Source organism: Syngnathus scovelli, chromosome 14, assembly GCF_024217435.2.
Source record: "Syngnathus scovelli strain Florida chromosome 14, RoL_Ssco_1.2, whole genome shotgun sequence".
Taxonomy (NCBI): domain Eukaryota; kingdom Metazoa; phylum Chordata; class Actinopteri; order Syngnathiformes; family Syngnathidae; genus Syngnathus; species Syngnathus scovelli.
This window is the reverse complement of record NC_090860.1, coordinates 6453116-6477130: the sequence shown is the minus strand read 5'-3', so window position 1 is coordinate 6477130 and position 24015 is coordinate 6453116. Positions and strand designations below refer to the sequence as shown.

The 24015-nt window shown below is 43.7% G+C and overlaps 2 protein-coding genes across 2 annotated transcripts; one reads left to right on the top strand and one right to left on the bottom strand.

The window, feature by feature from the left end:
* Positions 1 to 3946: 3946 nt before the first annotated feature.
* akap12a (A kinase (PRKA) anchor protein 12a) lies at positions 3947 to 19759 on the top strand. Its single transcript, XM_049741232.2, has 4 exons — positions 3947 to 4162; positions 4931 to 5021; positions 5117 to 19264; positions 19358 to 19759. The coding sequence occupies exons 1-4, from the start codon at positions 4082 to 4084 to the stop codon at positions 19402 to 19404; spliced, it is 14367 nt and encodes a 4788-aa protein (XP_049597189.1). The 5' UTR covers positions 3947 to 4081; the 3' UTR covers positions 19405 to 19759.
* A 258-nt stretch (positions 19760 to 20017) lies between these two features.
* Positions 20018 to 23467, bottom strand: rmnd1 (required for meiotic nuclear division 1 homolog). Its single transcript, XM_049741252.2, has 12 exons — positions 23295 to 23467; positions 22367 to 22778; positions 22192 to 22297; positions 21924 to 21999; positions 21703 to 21742; positions 21469 to 21569; positions 21293 to 21399; positions 21161 to 21225; positions 20995 to 21071; positions 20537 to 20657; positions 20362 to 20478; positions 20018 to 20288 (listed from the first exon to the last, which is right to left on the bottom strand). Exons 2-12 carry the CDS (start codon positions 22736 to 22738, stop codon positions 20256 to 20258), a joined length of 1215 nt encoding a protein of 404 aa, XP_049597209.1. The 5' UTR covers positions 22739 to 22778; positions 23295 to 23467; the 3' UTR covers positions 20018 to 20255.
* Positions 23468 to 24015: the final 548 nt, after the last annotated feature.

Below are 24015 nucleotides of genomic sequence, written 5' to 3'. Positions count from 1 at the left end.
AGTACCGGTGAGACTTTCAAAGTAAATGAATACAAGTGCCGAATCTCACCGTACGCAAACGAAAATCAGCATGACAGTATTTAACGCATAAAACATATACAACAAAGACTATTTAATCGATCTTTTGGTTTCACATTGTAAAAAGTAAATCAATTTAGTACTCTGAAGCACACTACCGGAAATTACCTTTATTCAATTGGCTGGCTTGACTTCATATTGACAGATATTGCGTAATTCCTCTTCCGCCTTTTTCTTTCAGCGCCTTGCGCCAGGTTTGTTGCTTCCACCTTGTGGATGGATAGACTCTTGCCAATTTGGATTGCCAATTTGATACATACTTCTAAAGTAATAAATTTGCTAAATAATTTTAATTGTATCCTCATCATTGTTTCTCTCACTAGCTTTTCCCCATGAACATTGATTTTATCAGGCATGACAGTGCTCACCTTTGACCAGAGGCGGTCCTGGCTGCTTTTGCGCCATGGGCAAAACATCCATCATGGCGCCCCCCCACACAGAGACACACACAAAAAAAATACTTTTTGCAAATACCATCCGGTCCGTCAAACAACTTTGACTTAACGTTAATCACGTTGCGTATGCGTGCATCAGGTAATAATGGACTTTTTTTTGTGTGTAATTTTTTCACATAACCCAATTGATTACATGTGGATAGGTATTAATATTTTTATGAATGAAATATAGCAACTCAGTGGCCTAGTAGTAGAGTGTCCCCCCTGAGACTGGAAGGTTGTGGGTTCAAACCCCGACCGGGTCATACCAAAGACTGGAAAAATGGGACCCATTGCCTCCCTGCTTGGCACTCAGCATTAAGGGTTGGAATTGGGGGGTTAGATCACCAAATGATTCCCGAGCGCGGCACCGCTGCTGCTCACTGCTCCCCTCTCCCCCAGGGGATGGATCAAAATCACATGGGGATGGGTTGAATGTAGAGGACAAATTTCACCACACCAAGATGTGTGTGTGATGATGATCATTGGGACTTTAACTTTAATTTATTTGGAAGCAGTTGTGTGGCCTTGGAATCTCTTGCCCCACTCCCTTTGCTTTTCCTCTCGGGCCTCTGCTGTCCCCTGCCGGCCGCCGCCCTCTTGCCTGCTCGGAGCATGCAAGAGAGAGAGGCGCGGAGGGAGGGGCGACCCAACACGACACGAGCAGCAAATTGACATCACGTGACAATAAGGGCGCCCCAGTGCCCACTGAACAGATTTGAGATAGAACTGACTGGTGATTCTTTTTTTTCCTGAGAGTGCTCGTGCGCCTCCACGTGGATTGCGCCCTGGGCGGTCGCCCATATTGCCCATAGAAAAAACCAGCCCTGCCTTTGACCTATACTAGGGGTGTCAAACTTGATTTTGTCGATGGTCACTTTGTTAATGCGGCTTCATTTGGAGGGTGGAACCAACTAAATGTTTAATCATGATAGCAGTTTCTTCAACTATCGTTCAAGTGATTGTAAATAAAATGTTTCGATATATCATTTATTGCAAACGAGAAACATTTTAATAAACATTTTCGAGAGGGTCATTGCTTGCACGGGCCACATAAAATGATACAGCGAGACGGAGCTGGCCCCCGGACCTTGAGTTTGACACCTGTGACCTATATTGTTTATTCCCCCTAAGATATTGTTTTTACTAAATACACACTAATGCATGTGTGATTTAAAAAACTTTGCCTGTCTGACTTTTGCTGGCGTGAAATGTTGTTTGATGCTTCCAATTGCACAGCTTGCAAAGTGTCATTGGTGTCATTTGATTCAATTTAGCATCAATTTGATGTCCACTCTTTTGAGTCGTCCAGGTGACACGCGCAAACACAAAGAAGTTCCAGCAAGCATAAAAACAAATTCAATTAATTAATTCAAGTTTGGCAAGGACCATTGGTACCCCTTAGTACTATTCTGAAAAAAAATCTATCCCAGGCTTAAAAGCCGAACCCTCCCTTTAAACTTTAATTAAAACCCAAACTTGAATCATTGTCTGGAAAGCTTAATTGGCAATCCTGACCCAAGACCACCTCTGTATACTGCCTACATGAGTTATCATTAGTCAGCCCCCCACCCCCTGACAAGCAGCCCTCCATCACTCGTCCATGTGATCACATAACTTTACAGTAATCGGCGGAGAAAACATCAGCTGCTTCCAGTTAGCTGGGCAGTGACTCCCATTAAATCTCAAACACGTGTACACACACAAACATTCTGTCCAAAAGGTGTGTATTCTGCCAGCAAATCATATTACGGCCACCGAGAGCCTAAAGTCACGGGTTCCATTTTCCCAAGCTGCGACAAGTCGAATGCTTTGAAGTAGACCTGGACACAGGGTCAACGGCGAGGTAAAAAAACAAAAACAAAATAATACACTAGGACACACAGTCCGAGCTGTTTTCATTTGGATCATGTGTTTCAAGTTGTTATTGTGTTACATAAGAAAGAAGGCTTACATTTGATTCCCAACCGCAATCTATGCCAGCGATGTAATGAAATGCTCATCCGCAGAATTTCCAATTAATTCGTGTGTCCACCTGTTGCCCTTCATACAACACAACAGCTTTGTGTTCAGCTCAAAAGGCCCAAATTTCCAACAAAATAAAAACATTTGAGATGAGATTGTCATTATTTCAGTCCCACACAAACACATACAATATCTTTCAAAAGTCTACACACCCCTCTATAAATATCAAAAGTTGGGCTTTTGAAAATTAAATAATTAAAAAAAAACTTTTGCGACCATTAATGAATGAATTAATTATTAATAATTTTGTGCTGCAAGCTGCGACAGTAAAAAATATCAGGAAAAGCCTCCTAGAACATTTGAACATTATTTGCACTTGATGAGAGGCATTTTGAACAACTTTGAACAGTCAGATTGTTCTAAACATTCCAGTTGCAGTTGTTTTCTTTTGCTTCCCAGAGCCAGACACACACACACACACACGCACGCGCACGCACACACACACACACACACGCACACGCGCACACGCGCACACGCGCACACACACGCACACACGCACACACACACACACACACACGCACACACACACACACACACACACACACACACACACACACACACACACACACACACACACTGACTCAATTAACGATTTGAATTCCTTGCACGAGGGATTCCTTGAAAGACATTTAAGTGGATTATGCGATTATTACAATTATCAGAAAATGTATGTACTTCCTCCCGCGTTCCAACTGGATGGCGGCTATTTGTCATATCAATATACAAAAACATGCAAAAAAATTAAAAACACAGAAATAATTTCTGTAAGACTCTGAGAGAGCAACTCAAAGAAGCCAAATATTAAAGCGTTCATATTATGAATATCGGGGTACAATGACGGCTCTGACAAGGCCACCAAAACTGAGCCTGATGCAAGTCAACTGACCGGCGCGAACAGGCATGATTGCAGCAAAAACACAGCTAATGCGATTAAATGCGATCAGGAGGAGATGGACACAAACACATCTGTACCAGTGTGGAACTGCAGAGCGACGCACATGTCACATGTCGGCCCCACACCATGGCCAATCTTGTCATCGCCGGATAGACGTATGAAATATGAAAAACAAGTCTTGTGTTGGACTCATGATGTGAAATCTGGATTGGAAGCACGGGTGTCGACAAATCTTAAAACACGAACTGACTCATCAATATCCGCTTCAAAACAAAAAAACAAATGTGAGCCGTCATCATAAGAAAGCCCGTGTGGCTCTTTTTGGATGCTCGAATCCAATCAGGCACATGCTAGCGTTGCAAATGTTTGTGAATTTCCCCTGTGCTGTTTTCAAGACATCCATGTGTTATAGGACAGCAAAGGGGAGCGTGACAGCTCACTGCCACATGTGACCCCACAGCACTCTTGCATCCCCCCTCCCCTCCCCTCCCCTCCTGCAGCCAAAAAGACCTTTGCACGTCCAGCTTGCATCATTCACCACCGCCACTCGGCTTCCCACTGGTATTTATTTTTTTATCGGGAGTAATTTATAGCACTTTTCATTTAATTGTTTTCGATGGAAAAGGTGAGGCGTCCAGCTGCGTGAGAAATGGGTGACGCACAGTCGGCGTTTGAAGAAGGCGAGCCAGGGCAAGATGCTGCCGAGCACCAAGAGGAGAATGATAAGAAGGTATACGTTCAAAAGTGTTACAAACGGCGTTTTGCAAATATGCTGGCCAACGACTTCTAAGAGAATTTTTTTGGGTGGAGGCATATTTGAAATTGGAATAATTTGGCACAGTTTATTTTGGGCGTAAAAAAAAAAAATCCTGAAGTTGATATTGTGGCAGTCATTGTTAAAATTAAAAATGCACTGTTGCAAATTTCCTTATCCATTTTGTGGATGATATAAATTATTTCCGAATTGCTGTGTATCCCGAGAACTATTATGCAATGTCGTATCATAATTGACTTAGTTTTTCTTTTGTGAATTTTATTCAAATGTCCGTACAGCCATGTTTCATATTGAATTTATCTTCATTGGATGGTAAATTATATTTTCTACAGGTTTTGTTTGTAAATTTAAAATGCAAATAAAAAGCAGACCGCCAAGGCATGAACAGTTCTCAGCAATAAGTCAGTGTTTTTTGTTTTTCATTATGCCAAGATTTTTAATCTCATTAGCCAATTATGTTTTTGCCCCAACAACCTAAAAGTAGTCACACTAAAGCAGATAATTATATCTTGATTAAGACGTCAAATGACAGTTATCAACTTGCATTCCTCAACGAAAAAAGAATTTTACTGTTTGAATGTCGTGCTTAATTTGTTTTACGACTTGTTATATTTAAGCAAAAGACAAATTCACTTTGAAATTCCTGCTGGAAATTGAGACGGCAAGAACTCTAATTAGAAGGGTAACATTTTAACATTTGGGGGTTTTCTGCTTTGTGTGCAGCTTCTCAAAAACAACTGTCAAATTGATGCCAAATCAGCCACCCTGTTAGTGGAGGTCAATGGCATCCATGAGGATGACACCAATGCCCAAGGTAGGTAGAATAAAATGGCAGCCACATATTGAGTCCTATTAAACAAATAAGTTGAGTGGTTTAATGTGCCTTCCCTTCCTGCTATCGACATTAAGATGACTGGCTTCCAGAAAATCCTCCTAAAGAAGTGGGGACAAAAGTTGTAGGGAATGAGATGGAGCCAATCAAAGAGGGCAAAAAAGAGGGCGTGTCTTCAGAAGTGACCGAAGTCGAGGCAAAACACAACGACATCAATGAGAGCTTTAAAACATTCTTCAGTAAAGTTGGGTTGAAATTTACACTCAAACGAGGCTCCAGAGACCACGGGGAGCACCAAGAAGGTGAGTCCACTGAGTTCAAAAAGCCTACTGAGCAAATTCAAGATGATACAACTCAAGCGGACACGACACCTGAGAGTCAAAATGAGGATTCAACATGGCCGACTGAGGGAGAAGCAACAGATTCCCAGAACGAGGTCAATATCCCTGACGAAGAATGGACGCACCTCGACACCCCGTCCGAACAAGATCCTTCATTTCCCTCTAGCCCCAAAGAAGATGTGACGATGTCACCCATTAAAAAGTTTTTCGCCTCGGGACTATTTACCAGATTAGGGAAAAAGAGGCTGTCTTTGGAAGACGAGACCATAACAAGAGAGCTTGTTACGGAGGAAGTCGGAGACACTGAAAAAGAAATAGCACAAGACCAAAACGAGGACATAGAAAATACCACAGTAGCACTAGCAGATGTGTACAAGGAAGAAAATCCACCAGCAGTCATGATAAGCGAGCCTGGAGGCCCCAATGAAATTGAGGATGTTCCGTCGAGTGCTCTCAAGAGACTTCTGTTGGGCTCTAGTCTGGTGAGGATCAAAAGGCAAAAAGAAGCAAAAACATCTGTGGGTGAACAATGTCAACCCTCTAGTGACGACTCGGACCAGCTTTTGTCGCCCGCTGCAATGGCAGAGAATGATAAAAAACAAAGTCCTACACAACCAGCAGAAACAACCGTGGTCCAGGAGGAGGAAAGTCCGTGGGCCACCTTTAAGAAACTGTTATCTCCCAAAAAGCGAGTAAACAGATCCGCCTTGAACAATGATGACGTGCAAAGCCCAATGCCCAGAGACGAACTGAAGTCAAGCGAAGGAGATGACATATTAGAGTGCAGAATGGATGAGGGCAAAAAGCGGAAGGATTCGGCTATTTCCTGGGATGCCATTTTATGTGCAAGAGGTCAGACAGCAACGGACTTTGATGACGAAACACCAACCGACGATGCAAATGGTACAGAGGCAGTGGAAAATTATGACAATTGTGATGTTTTAGCATCTACTCCCAAGAAAGCCGCAAGTCCACCTGAGAGCGATGTAGAGTCACTTTGCCACGCCTTCAAAAGACTCATGAGTCCAAAAAGGAAAGCCAAGCTTGTGGAAGAAATGCAACGCAGTCCTGAAACTGAGAGCATGCAAGAAAATGTCTCCCTTTTAGGTAAAATTTTCCCAGGCTGGAATGAGAGAAAGTCAGTCCCAAACAAAGACCAAGAAGCAACTTCGTGTGAGGTGGACCAGGAGCTCAGTGTCGGTGACCTAAATTGTATTATGCCAGCTGTTGTTCCATTGTATGATTATGACACCGTTGAGACAGAGCCAAAAGAGACCGTTGCAGGTAGGGAACCATCCACAAAAACAGACATTGACCTCAAACAAGGCTTCCTCCCTGAGGTGATAGATGCAGCCCCACCTTCGGAAAATCTGCAGACTGAACAACCGCTACAAACTGTTGAGGCATTACAAAATGAGGCCACAAATGAAGACCTGGCCCACCTTACAGAGTACATTGAAAAAGCCCTTAGTGATATTCCGGAGGAAGGTGAGCTTACAGAGAGCACCAGAGCAGAAAATGTGATAGAAATTACATCAGAGGCTAACAGCGCACCACATCCTGTGGAGGTCAGCCTCGCCGACAATAGCGCCATGATCTCTGCACTCTCCCAACAGGCAGAAAAAACATCAGATGCTACCACACCGGTTCTCACTAAAGCCGAAGTCGAGGAAACAGAAGAGCTTATGCAGCCAGGTGTTGAGACCACCACCACTCTGCCCGAGGCAGATCTGTTGTACTCAGACACAATATTTGGTTCTGTCTTGTGTGACACACTTGGAGAGGATTCACATCTACCCGGAGTCAAAAAATCAAACGCACCCACCACCATGATAGATCTGGTTCCAAATGAAATGGAAGCAGCAACGGATGAAACAGAGTCATCCATAGCCGACAAAATAATTTCAACAGAGGCGCTTGACACCCAGGAAATCACACCTACGGAGAAGCTGGACATGAAGAAAATCTCAACCCCCATTCCTACGGAGGAGATTGCCACTGAAGAAATCACACTTCACATTTCAATGAAGGAGCTCGAAACAGTGGGAATTACACATGCCATTCCTAACGAGGAGCCAGACATTGAGAAAATCGCACCACAAATTCTTGTAGAGAAGCTCGACATCAACGAAATCAAATCTCCCATACGTTCCAAGGAGCTGGACACCCAAAGTACAACTACAACTTCTACAAAGGAGCTTCACACCAAGGAAATCACAAGTCCCATTCCTACACAGGTGGTTGACACCAAAGAAAGGGGACCTCAAAATCATACCAAGGAGCTTGGCACCACGGAGATCACAAGTCCCATTCTGACAGAGGAGCTTGACATTGAGACCACAGAGATCACAAGTCCCATTCCTACAGAGAATGTTGACACTGAGGATATGGGATCTCAAAGTCTTACCAAGGAGCTCAGCACCACAGAGATCACAAGTCCCATTCCTACAAAGAAGGTTGACACTGAGGAAATGGAACCTCAAATTCTTACCAAGGAACTCGGCACCACGGAGATAACTAGTCCCATTCTTACAGAGAAGCTTGACAATGAGACCATAGAGATCACAAGTCCCATTCCTACAGTGGAGGTTGACACTGAGGACAGTGGACCTCAAATTCTTATCAAGGAGCTCGACACTACAGATATCACAAGAGCCATTCTTACAGAGAAGCTTGACACTGAGAGCACAGAGATCACAAGTCCCATTCCTACAGAGTTGGTTGACACGGGGGAAATGGAACGTCAAGTTCTTACCAAGGAGCTCGACACCATGGAGATCACAAGACCCATTCCTACAGAGGTGGTTGACACGGAGGAAATGGAACATCAAGTTCATACCAAGGAGCTCGACACCATAGAGATCACAAGTCCCATTCCTACAGAGAAGGTTGACACTGAGGAAATGGAACCTCAAATTCTTACGACGGATCTCAACACCACAGAGATCACAAGTCCCATTCCTACAGAGAAGGTTGACACAGAGGAAATGGAATCTCAAATTCTTACCAAGGAGCTCGGCACCACGGAGACCACAAGTCCCATGCCTACAGAGAAGCTTGACACTGAGACCATAGAGATCACAAGTCCCATTCCTACAGTGGAGGTTAACACTGAGGAAATGGCACCTCAAATTCTTACCAAGAAGCTCGGCACCATGGAGATCACAAGACCCATTCCTCTAGAGGTGGTTGACACTGAGGAAATGGGACCTCAAGTTCTTCCCAAAGACTTCCACACCACAGAGGTCAAAACTCACATTCCTACAGAGAAGCTTGACACTGAGACCACAGTGAAGGTTGACACTGAGAAAATGGAACCTCAAATTCTTCCCAAGGAGCTCGGCACCATCGACATCACAAGTCCCATTCTTACCCAGGTAGTTGACACCAAGGAAAGGGAACCTCAAATTCTTACCAAGGAGCCCGACACCACAGAGATCACAAGTCCCATTCCTACAGAGAAGGTTGATACTGAGGATATGGGACCTCAAATTCTTACCAAGGAGCTCGACACCACAGAGATCACAAGTTCCATTCCTACAGACGTGTTTGACACTGGGGAAATGGGACCTCAAGTTCTTACCAAGGAGCTAGACACCACAGCGATCACAAGTCCCATGCCTACAGAGAAGCTTGACACTCAGACCATAGAGATCACAAGTCCCATTCATACAGTGGAGGTTAACACTGAGGAAATGGCACCTCAAATTCTTACCAAGAAGCTCGGCACCATGGAGATCACAAGACCCATTCCTCTAGAGGTGGTTGACACTGAGGAAATGGGACCTCAACTTCTTCCCAAAGACTTCCACACCACAGAGGTCAAAACTCGCATTCCTACAGAGAAGCTTGACACTGAGACCATAGAGATCACAAGTCCCATTCCTACAGTGGAGGTTAACACTGAGGAAATGGCACCTCAAATTCTTACCAAGAAGCTCGGCACCATGGAGATCACAAGACCCATTCCTCTAGAGGTGGTTGACACTGAGGAAATGGGACCTCAACTTCTTCCCAAAGACTTCCACACCACAGAGGTCAAAACTCACATTCCTACAGAGAAGCTTGACACTGAGACCACAGTGAAGGTTGACACTGAGAAAATGGAACCTCAAATTCTTCCCAAGGAGCTCGGCACCATCGACATCACAAGTCCCATTCTTACCCAGGTAGTTGACACCAAGGAAAGGGAATCTCAAATTCTTACCAAGGAGCCCGACACCACAGAGATCACAAGTCCCATTCCTACAGAGAAGGTTGATACTGAGGATATGGGACCTCAAATTCTTACCAAGGAGCTCGACACCACAGAGATCACAAGTTCCATTCCTACAGACGTGTTTGACACTGGGGAAATGGGACCTCAAGTTCTTACCAAGGAGCTAGACACCACAGCGATCACAAGTTCCATTCCTATAGAGGAGGTTGACACTGAGGAAATGGGACCTCAAGTTCTTACCAAGGAGCTCGACACCACAGAGATCACAAGTCCCATTCATACAGAGCTGGTTGACACAAAGGAAATGGACCCTCGAGTTCTTACCAAGGAGCTCGACACCACCATCGGCACCATCGACATCACAAGTCCCATTCTTACAGAGAAGCTTGACACTAAGACCACAGAGATCACAAGTCCCATTCCTACAGAGAAGGTTGACACTGAGGACATGAGACCTCAAAGTCTTACCAAGGAGCTTGGCACAACGGAGATCACAAATCCCATTCCTACAAAGAAGGGTGACACTGAGGAAATGGAACCTCAAATTCTTACCAAGGAGCTCGGCACCATCGACATCACAAGTCCCATTCTTACCCAGGTGGTTGATACCAAGGAAAGGGAACCTCAAATTCTTACCAAGGGGCCCGACACCACAGAGATCACAAGTCCCATTCCTACAGAGAAGGTTGATACTGAGGACATGGGACCTCAAATTCTTACCAAGGAGCTCGACACCACAGAGGTCACAAGTTCCATTCCTACAGACGTGTTTGACACTGGGGAAATGGGACCTCAAGTTCTTACCAAGGTGCCAGACACCACAGCGATCACAAGTTCCATTCCTATAGAGGAGGTTGACACTGAGGAAATGGGACCTCAAGTTCTTACCAAGGAGCTCGACACCACAGAGATCACAAGTCCCACAGAGTTGGTTGACACAGAGGAAATGGAACCTCAAGTTCTTACCAAGCAGCTTGACACCACCATCGGCACCATCGACATCACAAGTCCCATTCTTACAGAGAAGCTTGACACTGAGACCACAGAGATCACAAGTCCCATTCCTACAGAGAAGGTTGACACTGAGGACATGAGACCTCAAAGTCTTACCAAGGAGCTCGGCACCATGGAGATCACAAATCCCATTCCTACAAAGAAGGGTGACACTGACGAAATGGAACCTCAAATTCTTACTAAGGAGCTCAGCACCATGGCGATCACAAATCCCATTCCTACAGAGAAGCTTGACACTGAGACCATTGAGATCACAAGTCCCATTCCTACAGAGAAGGTTGATACTGAGGACATGGGACCGCAAATTCTTACCAAGGAGCGCGACACCACAGAGGTCACAAGTTCCATTCCTACAGACATGTTTGACACTGGGGAAATGGGACCTCAAGTTCTTACCAAGGTGCCAGACACCACAGCGATCACAAGTTCCATTCCTATAGAGGAGGTTGACACTGAGGAAATGGGACCTCAAGTTCTTACCAAGGAGCTCGACACCACAGAGATCACAAGTCCCATTCCCACAGAGTTGGTTGACACAGAGGAAATGGAACCTCAAGTTCTTACCAAGGAGCTTGACACCACCATCGGCACCATCGACATCACAAGTCCCATTCTTACAGAGAAGCTTGACACTGAGGACATGAGACCTCAAAGTCTTACCAAGGAGCTCGGCACCATGGAGATCACAAATCCCATTCCTACAAAGAAGGGTGACACTGACGAAATGGAACCTCAAATTCTTACCAAGGAGCTCAGCACCATGGCGATCACAAGTCCCATTCCTGCAGAGAAGCTTGACACTGAGACCATTGAGATCACAAGTCCCATTCCTACAGAGAAGGTTGACACTGAGGACAGTGGACATCAAATTCTTACCAAGGAGCTCGACGCCACAGATATCACAAGAGCCATTCCTAAAGAGAAGCTTGACACTGAGACCACAGAGATCACAAGTCCCATTCCTACAGAGGTGGTTGACACTGAGGAAACGGGACCTCAAATTCTTACCAAGGAGCTCGGCACCACGGAGATCACAAGTCCTATTCCTACAGAGGTGGTTGACACTGAGGAAATGGCACCTCAAATTCTTACCAAGGAGGTCAGCACCACGGTGATCACAAGTCCCATTCCTACAGAGAAGCTTGACATTGAGACCACAGAGATCACAAGTCCCATTCCTACAGAGAAGGTTGACGCTGAGGACAGTGGACCTCAAATTCTTACCAAGGAGCTCGACAAAACAGATATCACAAGAGCCATTCCTACAGAGAAGCTTGACACTGAGACCACAGAGACCACAGAGGAAACGGGACCTCAAATTCTTACCAAGGACCTCGGCACCATGGGGATCACAAGTTCTATTCCTACAGAGGTGGTTGACACTGAGGAAATGGCACCTCAAATTTTTACCAAGGAGCTCAGCACCACATTGATCACAAGTTCCATTCCTACAGAGAAGCTTGACACTGAGACCACAGAAATCACAAGTACCATTCCTACAGAAGAGGTTGACAGTCAGGAAATGGCACCTCAAATTCTTACCAAGGAGCATGACACCATAGAAATCACAAGTCCCATTCCGACAGAGAAGCTTGATACTGAGGAGATTAGACGTCAAATTCTTATCAATGTGCTCCACACCACAGAGATCACTTCTCCCATTCCTACAGAGAAGCTTGATACTCCCAGTCTGACTGAGGGTCTCAGCACCAAGGAAAGCAAGATTTTCATTCAGACTGAGGTGCTTTACACTAAGAAAGAAACTACTCCACCTATTCCTACCAAGGAGCTCCAAACTGTGGAAATCACACCTCCAATTCTTACAGAGGAGCTTGACTCCAAAGAAATCAAAACCCCGATTTTTATAGAGGAGCTCGACATTGAAGAGTTCACTCCTACTTGTACTGTGGAGCCTGGCACTGAGGAAATCATACATTCCATTTCTAACAAGGAACTTAACATTGAAGAAATTAACACTGTGATTCCTACAGAAGTGCTTGACATGGAAGAAATTATACTTCCAATGACTACCTGGAAAATCAGAAACCCAATTCAAACTGAGGAGCTGAACACAGAGGAAATCACACCTTCTGATCTTGCAGGGGAGCTTGACACCCAGGAAAACACACCTCCAATTCCCAAAGAGGAGTTGAACACCACGGAAATCACAATTCCCATTCTTGCCAAGGAGCTACAACCTCAGGAAATTTCATCTCCAATTCCTACAGAGGAGCTTGACACCAATGAAATCAAAACCCAATTTCCTATCGAGGAGTTGGACATTGAAGAAACCAAACGTGCCCGTACTGAAGAGCCTGACACTGAGGAAATGAAACCATCCATTGCAACCAAGAAACCCGACATTGAGGAACTCAAGTCTCCCTTTCATACAGAGGAGCTTGACACTCAGGAAATTACACCTCCAATTCCAACAGAGGACCTTGACATCAAGGAAATCTTAACTCCCAATCCTAACAAGGGTCTTGACACGAAGGAAAGCAGACTTCCTACTCCTATCAAGGCTCATGAGATAGAGGATATAACACCTGCACTACCTACAGAAACACTCAACACCAAAGAAATAAAGCCAAACCATTCAGAGGATTTACACTCCAAGGAAATCACAACTCCCATTCCTAGCCAGGAGCTTGGCACCCAGGACATTAGAGCTCCTCCTTCCACTGAGGAGCATGTCACGGACGATATTACACCTCCCATTCCAGCCAAGGGGTTCAAAATTGAGGAAATCCAGACTCCATTTTTTACTGAAGTGCTTGGCACCAACAAAATCACAACTCCGACTCATCAAATTCTGATCCAAGAACCTCAGACGAAGGAACTAACACTTCCTTCTACTACCCAAGAGACTAACATTAAGGAAATTGTGCCTCCAATTCATACGGAAAATTCAGCCGCAGAGGCAATTACAGCTTCCATTCCTACCAGGGAGCTTGACTCCAGTGAAATCACACATCCTATTCTATCGCAGGAAGTTGACACCCAGGAAAATTCCGCTCGCATTTTTTATGACGAGCTTGACGGAGAAGAAATAATACCTCCGATTCCTACTGCTGAGTTTGACGCAGTGGAAATCAAGCATCCGATTACAACCCAGGAGTTGGATACAGAAGATATTTTACCTCCAACTTCAGCCCAAAAGTTTGACTACAAGGAAACTCCACCTCACATTTCTACCAAGGAGCTTGAGACAGAAGAAATGGCAACAGAAAAAACAAAAACTGCCCATTTCTCCAACTCAGAAAACAACTTCAGTAAATTAGACAGTATAGATGAGATCCATGTATTTCTGGAGGACTGCCTCTCTGATATAAGCAAAGAGGAGTCTTCAGAGCAGTTGATGGAACACGAAGATGTTGCTACAGAAGATGACATTGAAGCTCCACGATCCGAAAAAACTGCTCATACTGACCTTAAAGAAAGTGACACAAAGCAAAACACTTTGCAGATGGTCACAATACATCAGGAGGAACAGAAAGTCAAAGTAACATCAGAAAAGTGTCCAGAAGCTTTTACAGAGGAACTTCAGTCAACAACAGAGATTTCATCTGAACCCATCTTGAACTCTGTTGAGGTTTCAGGAGCACAAACAGAAGCACTGGCTTTGCAGGAATGTCGTCTTCAACTTGCTTTAGATAAAGTGCTTTGTGAGAAGGTTGCCAGTGAAGTCAAAGAGACAACCAAGCTCCTATCTGAAATCAGTACAGAACCATTCAACAAAGATGTAGCAAAGGAGCCAGTAGATACATCCCAAGATGAACTTATTCGAGAAACAGAAGCTGTGCAAGCAACACCGCAACAATCTGAGAAAGTAGAAGCAGAACTTGTGGAAAACCAGAAAGAGGAGACTATCCTGCTGCCTCAAGTTGAAGAAAAACCAATGGCTGCACCTGAAATTGAAATTATCCAGCAACAAGTATCAGTAGCAAGACAGAAGAAACAGCTTGAACCTGATCTAGTTGAAGTCCAACATGCTGAAGTCAAAGAAGACATTTATGGAGAAAACCCACTGATGGAAGAAGTGAAAGACGAAAATGTGCCTCTGCTGGAAGCCGACATTAAGCCAGAAGAAAATGACCAGAGGCGTGCGAGTGATCTCCAAATTGAACTCGTAAAAGAGGACAAAGACATCATTGTACGAGACCTGTCAGTTAAAGCGGAAGGGATCTCAGAAAATATACTTGCAGAAGAAGCCATGACTGATGAAGTCAAATACAGTCCTTTGCCTCGAAGTGAAAATGAACTAGTAAGCAAAGACCAGAAGGCCAAAGCTGAACTTAGTTCTGTAAAGGAGGTAGTACAAGAATCATGTCTACAATCATATGAACACCAAGAAGTAGGTGATCCACAGAAAACCATGACAGAAGAATGTGAACAGGAGAAGGCGTCTCAGCTTCAAACCATTATTGAGTCAGCAAAAGATGAGGTGGTAGTGGATGCAAATGAAATTGAACCATTAGAAGAAACATCAGGACAATCCAAACAATCAATCCAGACAGCATCTGTCAAGGCAGAAGAAACCATTTTTGCAGAAGAAATGATGACAGCAGAACTCAAAGAAGAGACGGTGTGTTCTACCGAGGTCCAACCATCAAGTGACCAACAAGCAGTGGCTGTAGTCAAAACTGGACTAAATCCAGACCAAGCTGTAGCACAAGAAGAAGAAGCAATAGCAGATATTGCTGAAGACATAACAGGTGAAATTAAAGAAGAGGCGATATCACTGAATGAAACGAATGTGGAGGCAAACCAGGAAGCAGACACCCAAAAGGAGATGGAGTTATTCGAGAAACCTTCTCAGGCGGTATCAGTAAATGAAACGAATGAGGTCCCAGAGGAGGAAAACCAGGAAGCAGACACCCAAAAAGAGGTGGTGCTACTTGAGAAACATGCTCAAGTGATATCACTAAGTGAAACAAATGTAGTCCCAGAGGAAGCAAACCAGGAAGCAGAGAATGAAATGGAGAACATCACATTTTTTGAAGCCTTAGCACCAAAGGAAGACAACATGGAATTACTTCAATCTGAGGAAACAACAGAAGTCATTCTGGTAGAGGAAAGTCTTCCAAGTGAACACAAAGATCAAGTGGAGCCACTACCTGAATTGCCAGGGAACAAAGACATGAAGCAAATAAGTGATTTGACGGAGGGTACTCCGGCAAAGAAAACTGAAGACACCCAGAATGAATCAATGAAATCAGGTGCTGAAACAGAAGTGGTGCAAGGTGTAAGTGATGAAGTTCAAGAGCCGCAAGAAGTAACTGCAGTTACAACAGAAATAATAGAGGAGGTGCCTATGTCTGGACTGGGAACCAACGAGGAAAGTCTCACTCAAACATTTTCAAAGGAAACACTAGTAGAGGAAATTTCAGAAACAGAGAATGACATTGCTTCAGAAGCAGAGGAAACCAAGCCTCAACAAGATCAGGCTTTCAACAAGGAGGAGGATTTGGAGAACACAGATCTTAATCGACAGCAAGATGTTATGGACAGGGAGGAAGATGGCACGCCAGAAGTCACAGAAGCACATGTATCCTTACATCAGCAGGAACAAAGTTGTGCACAGATCCTTGAAAAGGTTATTTACAAAAAAATCTCTGAAGTTTGTGGGACTCTTGAAGACCAAGTCAAATTTCAGGCACATCAAAGTGATGTGGAAAACAAAACTGAGGGAGAAAAACATGATCTACAAGAGGTGACCACTGCGGAAGTTCCGCATGCTCTGGTGACTCAAGTGACCATGTGCCATTTTAAAAAAGTTTCAACTTCACTATCTGATCTGATTACGACATCATCTGGCATGCAGGAATATGTGCTACCAGAATCCACAGAAATGGTTGTGGCTGAATTACCTACTATAACGAAAAACAACTTGGCACAGAGGGCACGGGTAGCCAACGAGGTTATCATGATGCAAGAGACTGCGATGGAGGTCAACCACAGCATTCAAGTACAAGTCGTCCAAATGGACATCACAACGGCAGAGAAGAGCGTGGATCAGATTCTGGAGGTTCGGATAGAAGATAAAGGAGTAACTGATGTGTGTAACAGAAATATTGAAGGGCTTGAGGAAGTCATGCAAGAGAACTATGCAGGGATGTGTCATGAGCTAGTTCCACATGTAATGGAGAACAAACTTGAGACCTTGGACCAAATGGTTTTAAAAGAGGCGAAAGAAGTTGAACTGGGAGAAGTTGAGGGAAATATGGAATTATCAGACGAAACACAAAGTTTAAAGGTCCTGGTCCCCATTTGCGGCCTGGAAGCAGAGGAGCCGATGGCGCCGACCGATAAAGCTGGTAAGGCACCGGTAGCAAAAGAAGAACATCTCAAAGATAGTCAAAAAGACCCAGAGCCAGTCAAAGAAGGTCATCGAACCCTCGTATTGCAAGATCGCGTACAACAAACGGAGCCAGCTGAAAAAGGAAAACACAAAACTGAGCAAGTTCAGTCACCAGAATCTTTCCCCCAAACAGATCTAGATGAGTACCAAGACATAAAGTCCAATGAGGTTGAAGAACCACAATCTGAAATAGATACAGAAGAACACTCATCATTACCAGATCTTAAAAGAACAGAGCAAAGTGAGGTTAGTGGACAGACAATCCTGGCTCTCGACTCAGTACTTTCCGTCGACAACCATAAGCAGCTAGGGATAACTGGGGAAAATGTTCAGGTGCAAGAAATAGAAAAGCCCTCATGTCCAAAAGGGCCATATGAGATCGAAGAGACGGCTCTAGCAGATAAACATATTCAATCCCCAATAGAATTCACTGAGACACAGAAACAGATGGAACTAGTAGAAAAACATGTCCAGACAAGTGAAAACCCAGAGCCCCTCCCCCCAAAAGAGTCCACTGAGACCCAGGAACAGAAGGAGCTACTCAAGATACATGTTCAGGCAAAAGAAAACCAAGAGCCCCTACCCCAAAACAAGTTATTCACGACCCAGAAAGAGATGGAGTTATCATATGAGCATGATCAGGGAAGAGAAATCCAAGTGTCATCACCACAAAGAGAGCCCACTGAAACTCAAAATGAGTTAGAGCTATTCGAGAAACATGCTCAGGCAAGCCAAAACCAAGAACCCATAATCCAAAAAGTGTTAACTGAGACCCAGAAAGAGATGGAGGGATCAGAAGAGCAGGAGCAGGTAGGAGGAACCCAAGTAGCATCACCCCAAGACGAGCCCACTGAGACCCAGAAACAGACAGAGCTACTAGAGAAACACGTTCAGGAAAGCAAAAGCCAAGAGTTGCTACCCCAAAAAGAGTTAATCGAGACCCAGAAAGAGATGTTGGTACCAGAAGAGCATGTTCAGGCAAACGAAAACCAAGAGTCCCTCCTCCCAAAAATGTCTGAGACTCAGAAACAAATGGAGCCACTTGAAAAACAAGTCCAGGCAGGTGAAAAACAAGAGCGCCAAGGTTCCAGCGAGAGTCAGAAACAGTCAGAGCTACAAGGGAAATATCTACATGCAAGCGAAACACCCGAGTCCATACCCCAAATGGAGTCGACGGAGACCCAGAAACATACAGAGCTGTCAGAAGAAAACCAAGCACCATTACCCAAAGAAGAACCCAACGAGACCCAGAAACCTATGGAGCTTCAAGAGAAATACCTTCAGGCAAGCGAAAACCAAGAGCCCCTCCCCCAAGAAGAACCCACCGAGACCCAGAAACAGACTGAGCTTCAAGAGAAATACTTTCAGGCAACTGAAACACAAGACCCCCTACCTCAAAAAGATTCCCCCGAGACTCAGGAACAGACCAAGCCCCAAGAGAAATATTTTCAGGCAAGTGGAACACAAGAGCCCATATTACAACGAGAGTCCACCGAGACCCAGAAACAGATGAACGTACAACAGAAAGATGTTCAGGCTAGCCTAATCCAAGAGCTCATAGCCGAAGAGGAGTCAACAGAAACCCAGAAACATAAGGAGCTATCAGAAGAGCATGAGCAGGCAATAGATAACCAAGTGGCATCACCCCAAGAAGAGCCTACTGAGAGCCGGACAGAGCAGGTTCAGGCAAGTGAAAACCAAAAGCCCTTGCCCCAAAAAGAGTTCTTGGAGACCCAGAAACAGACAGAGGAAACTGAGGAGTTTGTTCAGGCCCCAGAAACGGAAATGGTGTCATTCCCAAAAGAGCCAGCCAACGACCAAAATCAAGCAGTTCGAATTGAAGAGACCTCTGAACCGGTGAGCGAATTAAAATCCACCGAGATCACGGCGAACGCAAACTCTTCCGTCCTTTCTGGCCTCCCCACAAAGGAGACAGAAGACGCAATCGAGGAAAAGCTACCAATGATAACAATCAAACTAATTGTAGAAATTCAACCAGTGGAGACAATGGAACCACAAAAAACAATTGGAGCCACAGTGGATGAAACACCCAACATGCAGAAAACACAAACATTCAAATGTGCGCCAAAACCAGAAACCGAAGACGACGGGCAGGAGATATGGATGGACGCAAAGGAAGAGATTGAAATTCGAGAGGCGCCTAAAGATGAGAGTCCGCGACGGGACGGCAACCCTGAGGCCGAACGTGAGTGCGAAGGCGGCCATTTTGACATTGCGTTTGACAATTCAAAAATGGAAAGTGCGCCAGTCGTGGAGCGGGATCGAGCTGGTACGTTTCTCTTCTTCTTCTTCAAATGTTGTCGTATGTACGCATGCTAATGCTGACGCTGGACTGCGTTCTCTTTCATGTCTTACTTTCAAGGTCGTGCTGAAGACCAGAAGGTCACCGAAAAGGACGCACTGAATTGATTTGCAGACTCAGCATATCGTACTTATTAATTGTTTGGTATTTTAACATGAACAGACTAACAAATAGTCATAGTGTCAATTTATTAAGACACGTGTCGCTCCTCATAATGTACATATTAGCTACGTATTTTCCCCTCCAACAGCAAAAAGTGAGAAGAGCCTGGATATGCATGACCCAATATTTTTGGATGTTGCACTTAGAAAAATGTGTTTATTCTGATTCCAAGTAGGAACACGCCTTGCACTGTCGACACACTTTCGTTGTTTGTTTGCATCTGCGACATATCGACAAACTCACGCCGATGCTGCTATCAAATATTTTAACGATTGAATAAAAAAAAGAAAAAAAAGTCCAGTCATGTGTGAACGTGTTTCAGTCTTTAACGTTACACCAGCAATAGACAAACTTCTTTCATGATAAGTTATAAAATGTTATATGTTGTTGTTGAACTTTTTAAAAAGTACTCACAAAATTTTAATCAAGGTTCTATTCAATTTTATGAATCAAAAAATAAAATAAAATCAGAAAGGACTACAGACTGACTTTAACAAAACGCAACTTTAAATTTTAGGGACACACACTCAGCAAATAAATATTCATGTTGCCACTGTATTAATGAAAAAAATGCAGACATTTTATTTAACATGCACAACCACGCAGAATTTCCTGCTTTTTTTGTTCTTCTTTGTGACCTTTTCCTCACCCAACAAATTGAACTCCTTTAACAAGATTTGCAAATAAGCACTGAGCGTCCTTTCCACTCACAGCTGGCAGTCCTGCTGTGTGGCCAGATTAGCTCCCAAGCGTCACCTGGTGGATATCAAGTGAGGTGCATCCAGTACGTGAAGCCTCAAAAGATCATTCTCACCACTTCAAACAAAACCTAGCACAAAAGATGTAAGCAGCACGTCAGTGGCTCCGCTATGACGCCACGTGCGATGCGCGACGGCACTCACTTCGATGGTGATGAGGATGACGATCATCCACTCCAGCCTCAAGCTGTGCTTCTCGCTCAAGTGGCTCCTCATCAGGTCAGTCAGTTGAGTGCAGTGCTCCAGCTTCTCGTTTACGACCTGCACGGTACGGTTACGGATTACGAAGATGGTGACCTTGATGGTGACCTCAGCTCACCTTGACCCTGCGGTTGATGTTGAGGAAATGGCAGGTCTTATCGTAGATCTTCTCCAGGTTTTCTCGGTCCCAGTAAAAGTCAGGGGTCAGCAGGAGGTCGGAGCTCAGGTTGATGCGATGCCTGATCACCACCACAAAGACAACATTTCAACGCACATACATTTAAAATACTGCATGTCATAAAAAAAATATAATCAGTGTTTTCTAATTAATTACAAAAAAACATTAGAACTGGGATGCATACTGAGTCATTTTTAGTGTTATGAGTTTATATATGTTGGAAATTTTAAATATTAAAGTAAAAACATCCACAGTACAAAAAAGGACAATTATTGTATTTTTTTTAATCATTTTTATCTTTTTTAATAAATTAAAATAGCCATTGGAAAATATGTAAACAAATGTAAATCTATATGTTAAACGTAAATTTGCTATGTAATGTAATGTAAGGCAGCGACCTCAAGGTGAAGAGCTCGCCGATCTTCTGCATCACCTCCGCCGACGACAACTTGACTCTTGTGCCCGACTTGAGCGTCTGAAAAAGACAAACACACATGAGGCGCTTCAGTGCTCCAATTACAAATATCCCACAATGATTGAAAAACCGTGTGGAGCAGAACGTACCTCGGGGATTGACTGAATGGACTCCACAAAGTTATCCAGCTCTACCTCCCATATGGCCAACTTGACTGTCACATGTTGAAGACAATTAGGCACAGCAAGACGTGTCGTGTTCTGCGTGACCTCGCATCTCACCCGACAAACTCAACGCGTTGGAAAAGGCAAACTTCTCCAGGACGTCGTCGTGGTGCTCCGAGTCCTTGCTCAAAACAAAGTTGCCGTGCTCCAGTTTCGTGCTCCCCCTGCGTTGACGGAGCGAGTGAAAAAGACTTTTTGCTGAAATTGCTCAAAGACGCCGCCAACTCACTCACTCGCCATAGGTGTAGTTGATCTCTTCGTTTTCCCAGTGGACCAGCGCGACTTCGTACGGCTGGCTCTCGTGACGCTCCAAAATCCTCAACACCTTTTTTAGCTGACCAGGAAGACAGCAAAAAACATTTAACCAAGGTTATACATTCAAATTAAAGCAAAAAAAACACAGAATTGATTTTTTTGGGGTACATTTGGCATTAAATGAAGCAAATACGGGACAGTGATTTGATTACCATTTTGTCTTCCACGTTCCAGAAAACCACAGAGCCTTCTCTGAAAATTGTCAAAAAGTTGACGTTTCAGACAAGAGGAAAATGTTGGCAGATGTCTTAACAATCTGGAAAAAATCAACTTTATGCATCCAAAGATTGAAAGTCTAACAACCCTTGTTGAAACATTTGAGCGCCAGCAAAACATGAAGACGGCAATCATGACAAAAACGGCGCAAATCCACCTGAAGAAGAAGACGACAGAGCCGTCGTCCGCTTTGGCGCTCACGTCCGAACTTATTACAAGCACGTTGGAGGCATCTGAAATGAGGTCAAATTATTATTATTACTATTATTTTTTATTCAAAGCAAATGTTGGAGGAGATAAAAATATGATTTATGTCTGCCCTCTAGTGGTGCTTGGTTATATTGCAACTTAAAACAGGCACTGGCAAACTTGCCTTTTGACGGATTTGATTTTGGATTGAGGCCCCCGACTGGGTGTGCTCTTACCTCGAGGGAACTCCACTTCACCAAAGCCGTGTTGTGTCAGGTCAGCGCAAAGCGTGGGCAGATTGTACTGGTCTGCCGTTGCGAAGGCTATGCATCGCATCGTGTCCTGGAAGAAGGTCGGCACACGTGAACGCAAAGCGCAAAATGCAGTGTGTCAATTTACCGGGCGGCTTACCGTGTCCTGATTCAGGAAAGGCTGATTGGCTCTGGAAGGTTGCTTGGTTCTCGGACCTTTGGGAACTCTTTTCCCAGGCGCCGTCACTGGCTTCAAAGTGGGCTTCAAAACAGATTTGACCAGATTTGACGCATACAAACGCTTCTGTTGGCTCCTGTGTTGGAAATCCTTTAAAAAGACGCAGCCTGGACTTTGAAATCCACTTAAAGCAGATGAGTTGAAGCGCCTTGGAGGTTCTTGCTTGAGCTGAGGTGGGCTGAAGGACCACCCAGTTCGGAGCCCAGAGGAGCATGAGGGACTCCGTTGAGGTGAAGTTGAGATGACAAAGTTCCGTGGAAATCCCACTTTAGTCCACAAAGTCCGCAGTAGCATTTTCTTTTCTTTTGTTGTCTGTCTTGGGCTTGATCACACACTGGACAGGGACACAAATGCACTTGCAATTACTTAGAAAATAAAATAAAAATATATAATGCAAATATAGTACATGGATCATTACAAAATTGGAGGAAAATTTAGGTAGCAACAATTGTTATGTTTTCAAGAAACATTTAATTTGATGCAACCAGCTCAACCAAACAAGGTTTTATAACTTACTGAACAGTATTTTATTTTTCATGTCCTATCTGGCGCAACCCTGCAATAGAAACTCAGGCATATAAAAACACATTCTCAAATACTGCTGAAGAAATATTTTACAATTAAATAAGGACAGTTAAATCTTCTTAAATATTGTTATTACGAGCAATACATTTACATTTCGTGTTAGTATAACTACAATTTTTATTTTTCTGTATTTTAACATGGATTATTTGAAATATCACAGGGGAGGACAGAAAAGTCCCCCAAAAATAAAATGACCCAGAGATCAGCAAAGTGGTTAGCAAGGCGTCCAAAGAAAATGAATCACTTGCAATAGAAATTATGCTACCTGTATTCCACGCTTTGCCGCAAATAGCTAATCGAGCATGGCTCGGTCAATGGGAAAATCATGACGAAAGGTCGTCACCAAACGACATTTGCACGCTCAAATATGAACGTTTCAAAAGCACAAACTGCTTGTCAAAACTGACAACCTGGGAATGAGATGCTGTTTTGCCAATAAAGTTTTTTTAAATGTTTACTTCCTGTTTAGGTAATATCATCGAAATAGTATTCCCCGATCGATGACTCGCAGGTAAGATATCGCTGCACGTCTCAAACAAAAATGAACCGAATATTTGAGTGTAATAAAGGAAAGTAAATAAATAAATAAAATAACAAAAAATATCCCGTTCTAAAACTGATGATTCTGAAATACTTGGTTTTGACGTAATAAGCTACAGTGCCTGTATTATAGGTATGAACTTAAAATGACAAACTTTCATGGTCATCAATTCAGGTTTTTCTTCCACTTTAATCAAACTACTAAACTTTAGTAATTTAAATTAATTCCTATACTTGTTAGTTAGGTAATGTGTGGAAAATTAGATTTCAAGAAGCAAAAAAAAAAAAAAAAAAGTCAGCCCTGTAAACAAGCCTTTTAGTCCGAACTGGGGACGGAATTATTCTTTATATGCAAATGTTTATAATGTGCATATATTTCTTAATAAATGGATAAAAAAGTCAAAATGTATTTGCAGAAATCCATGATACCTTTTTTTTTGTAACAT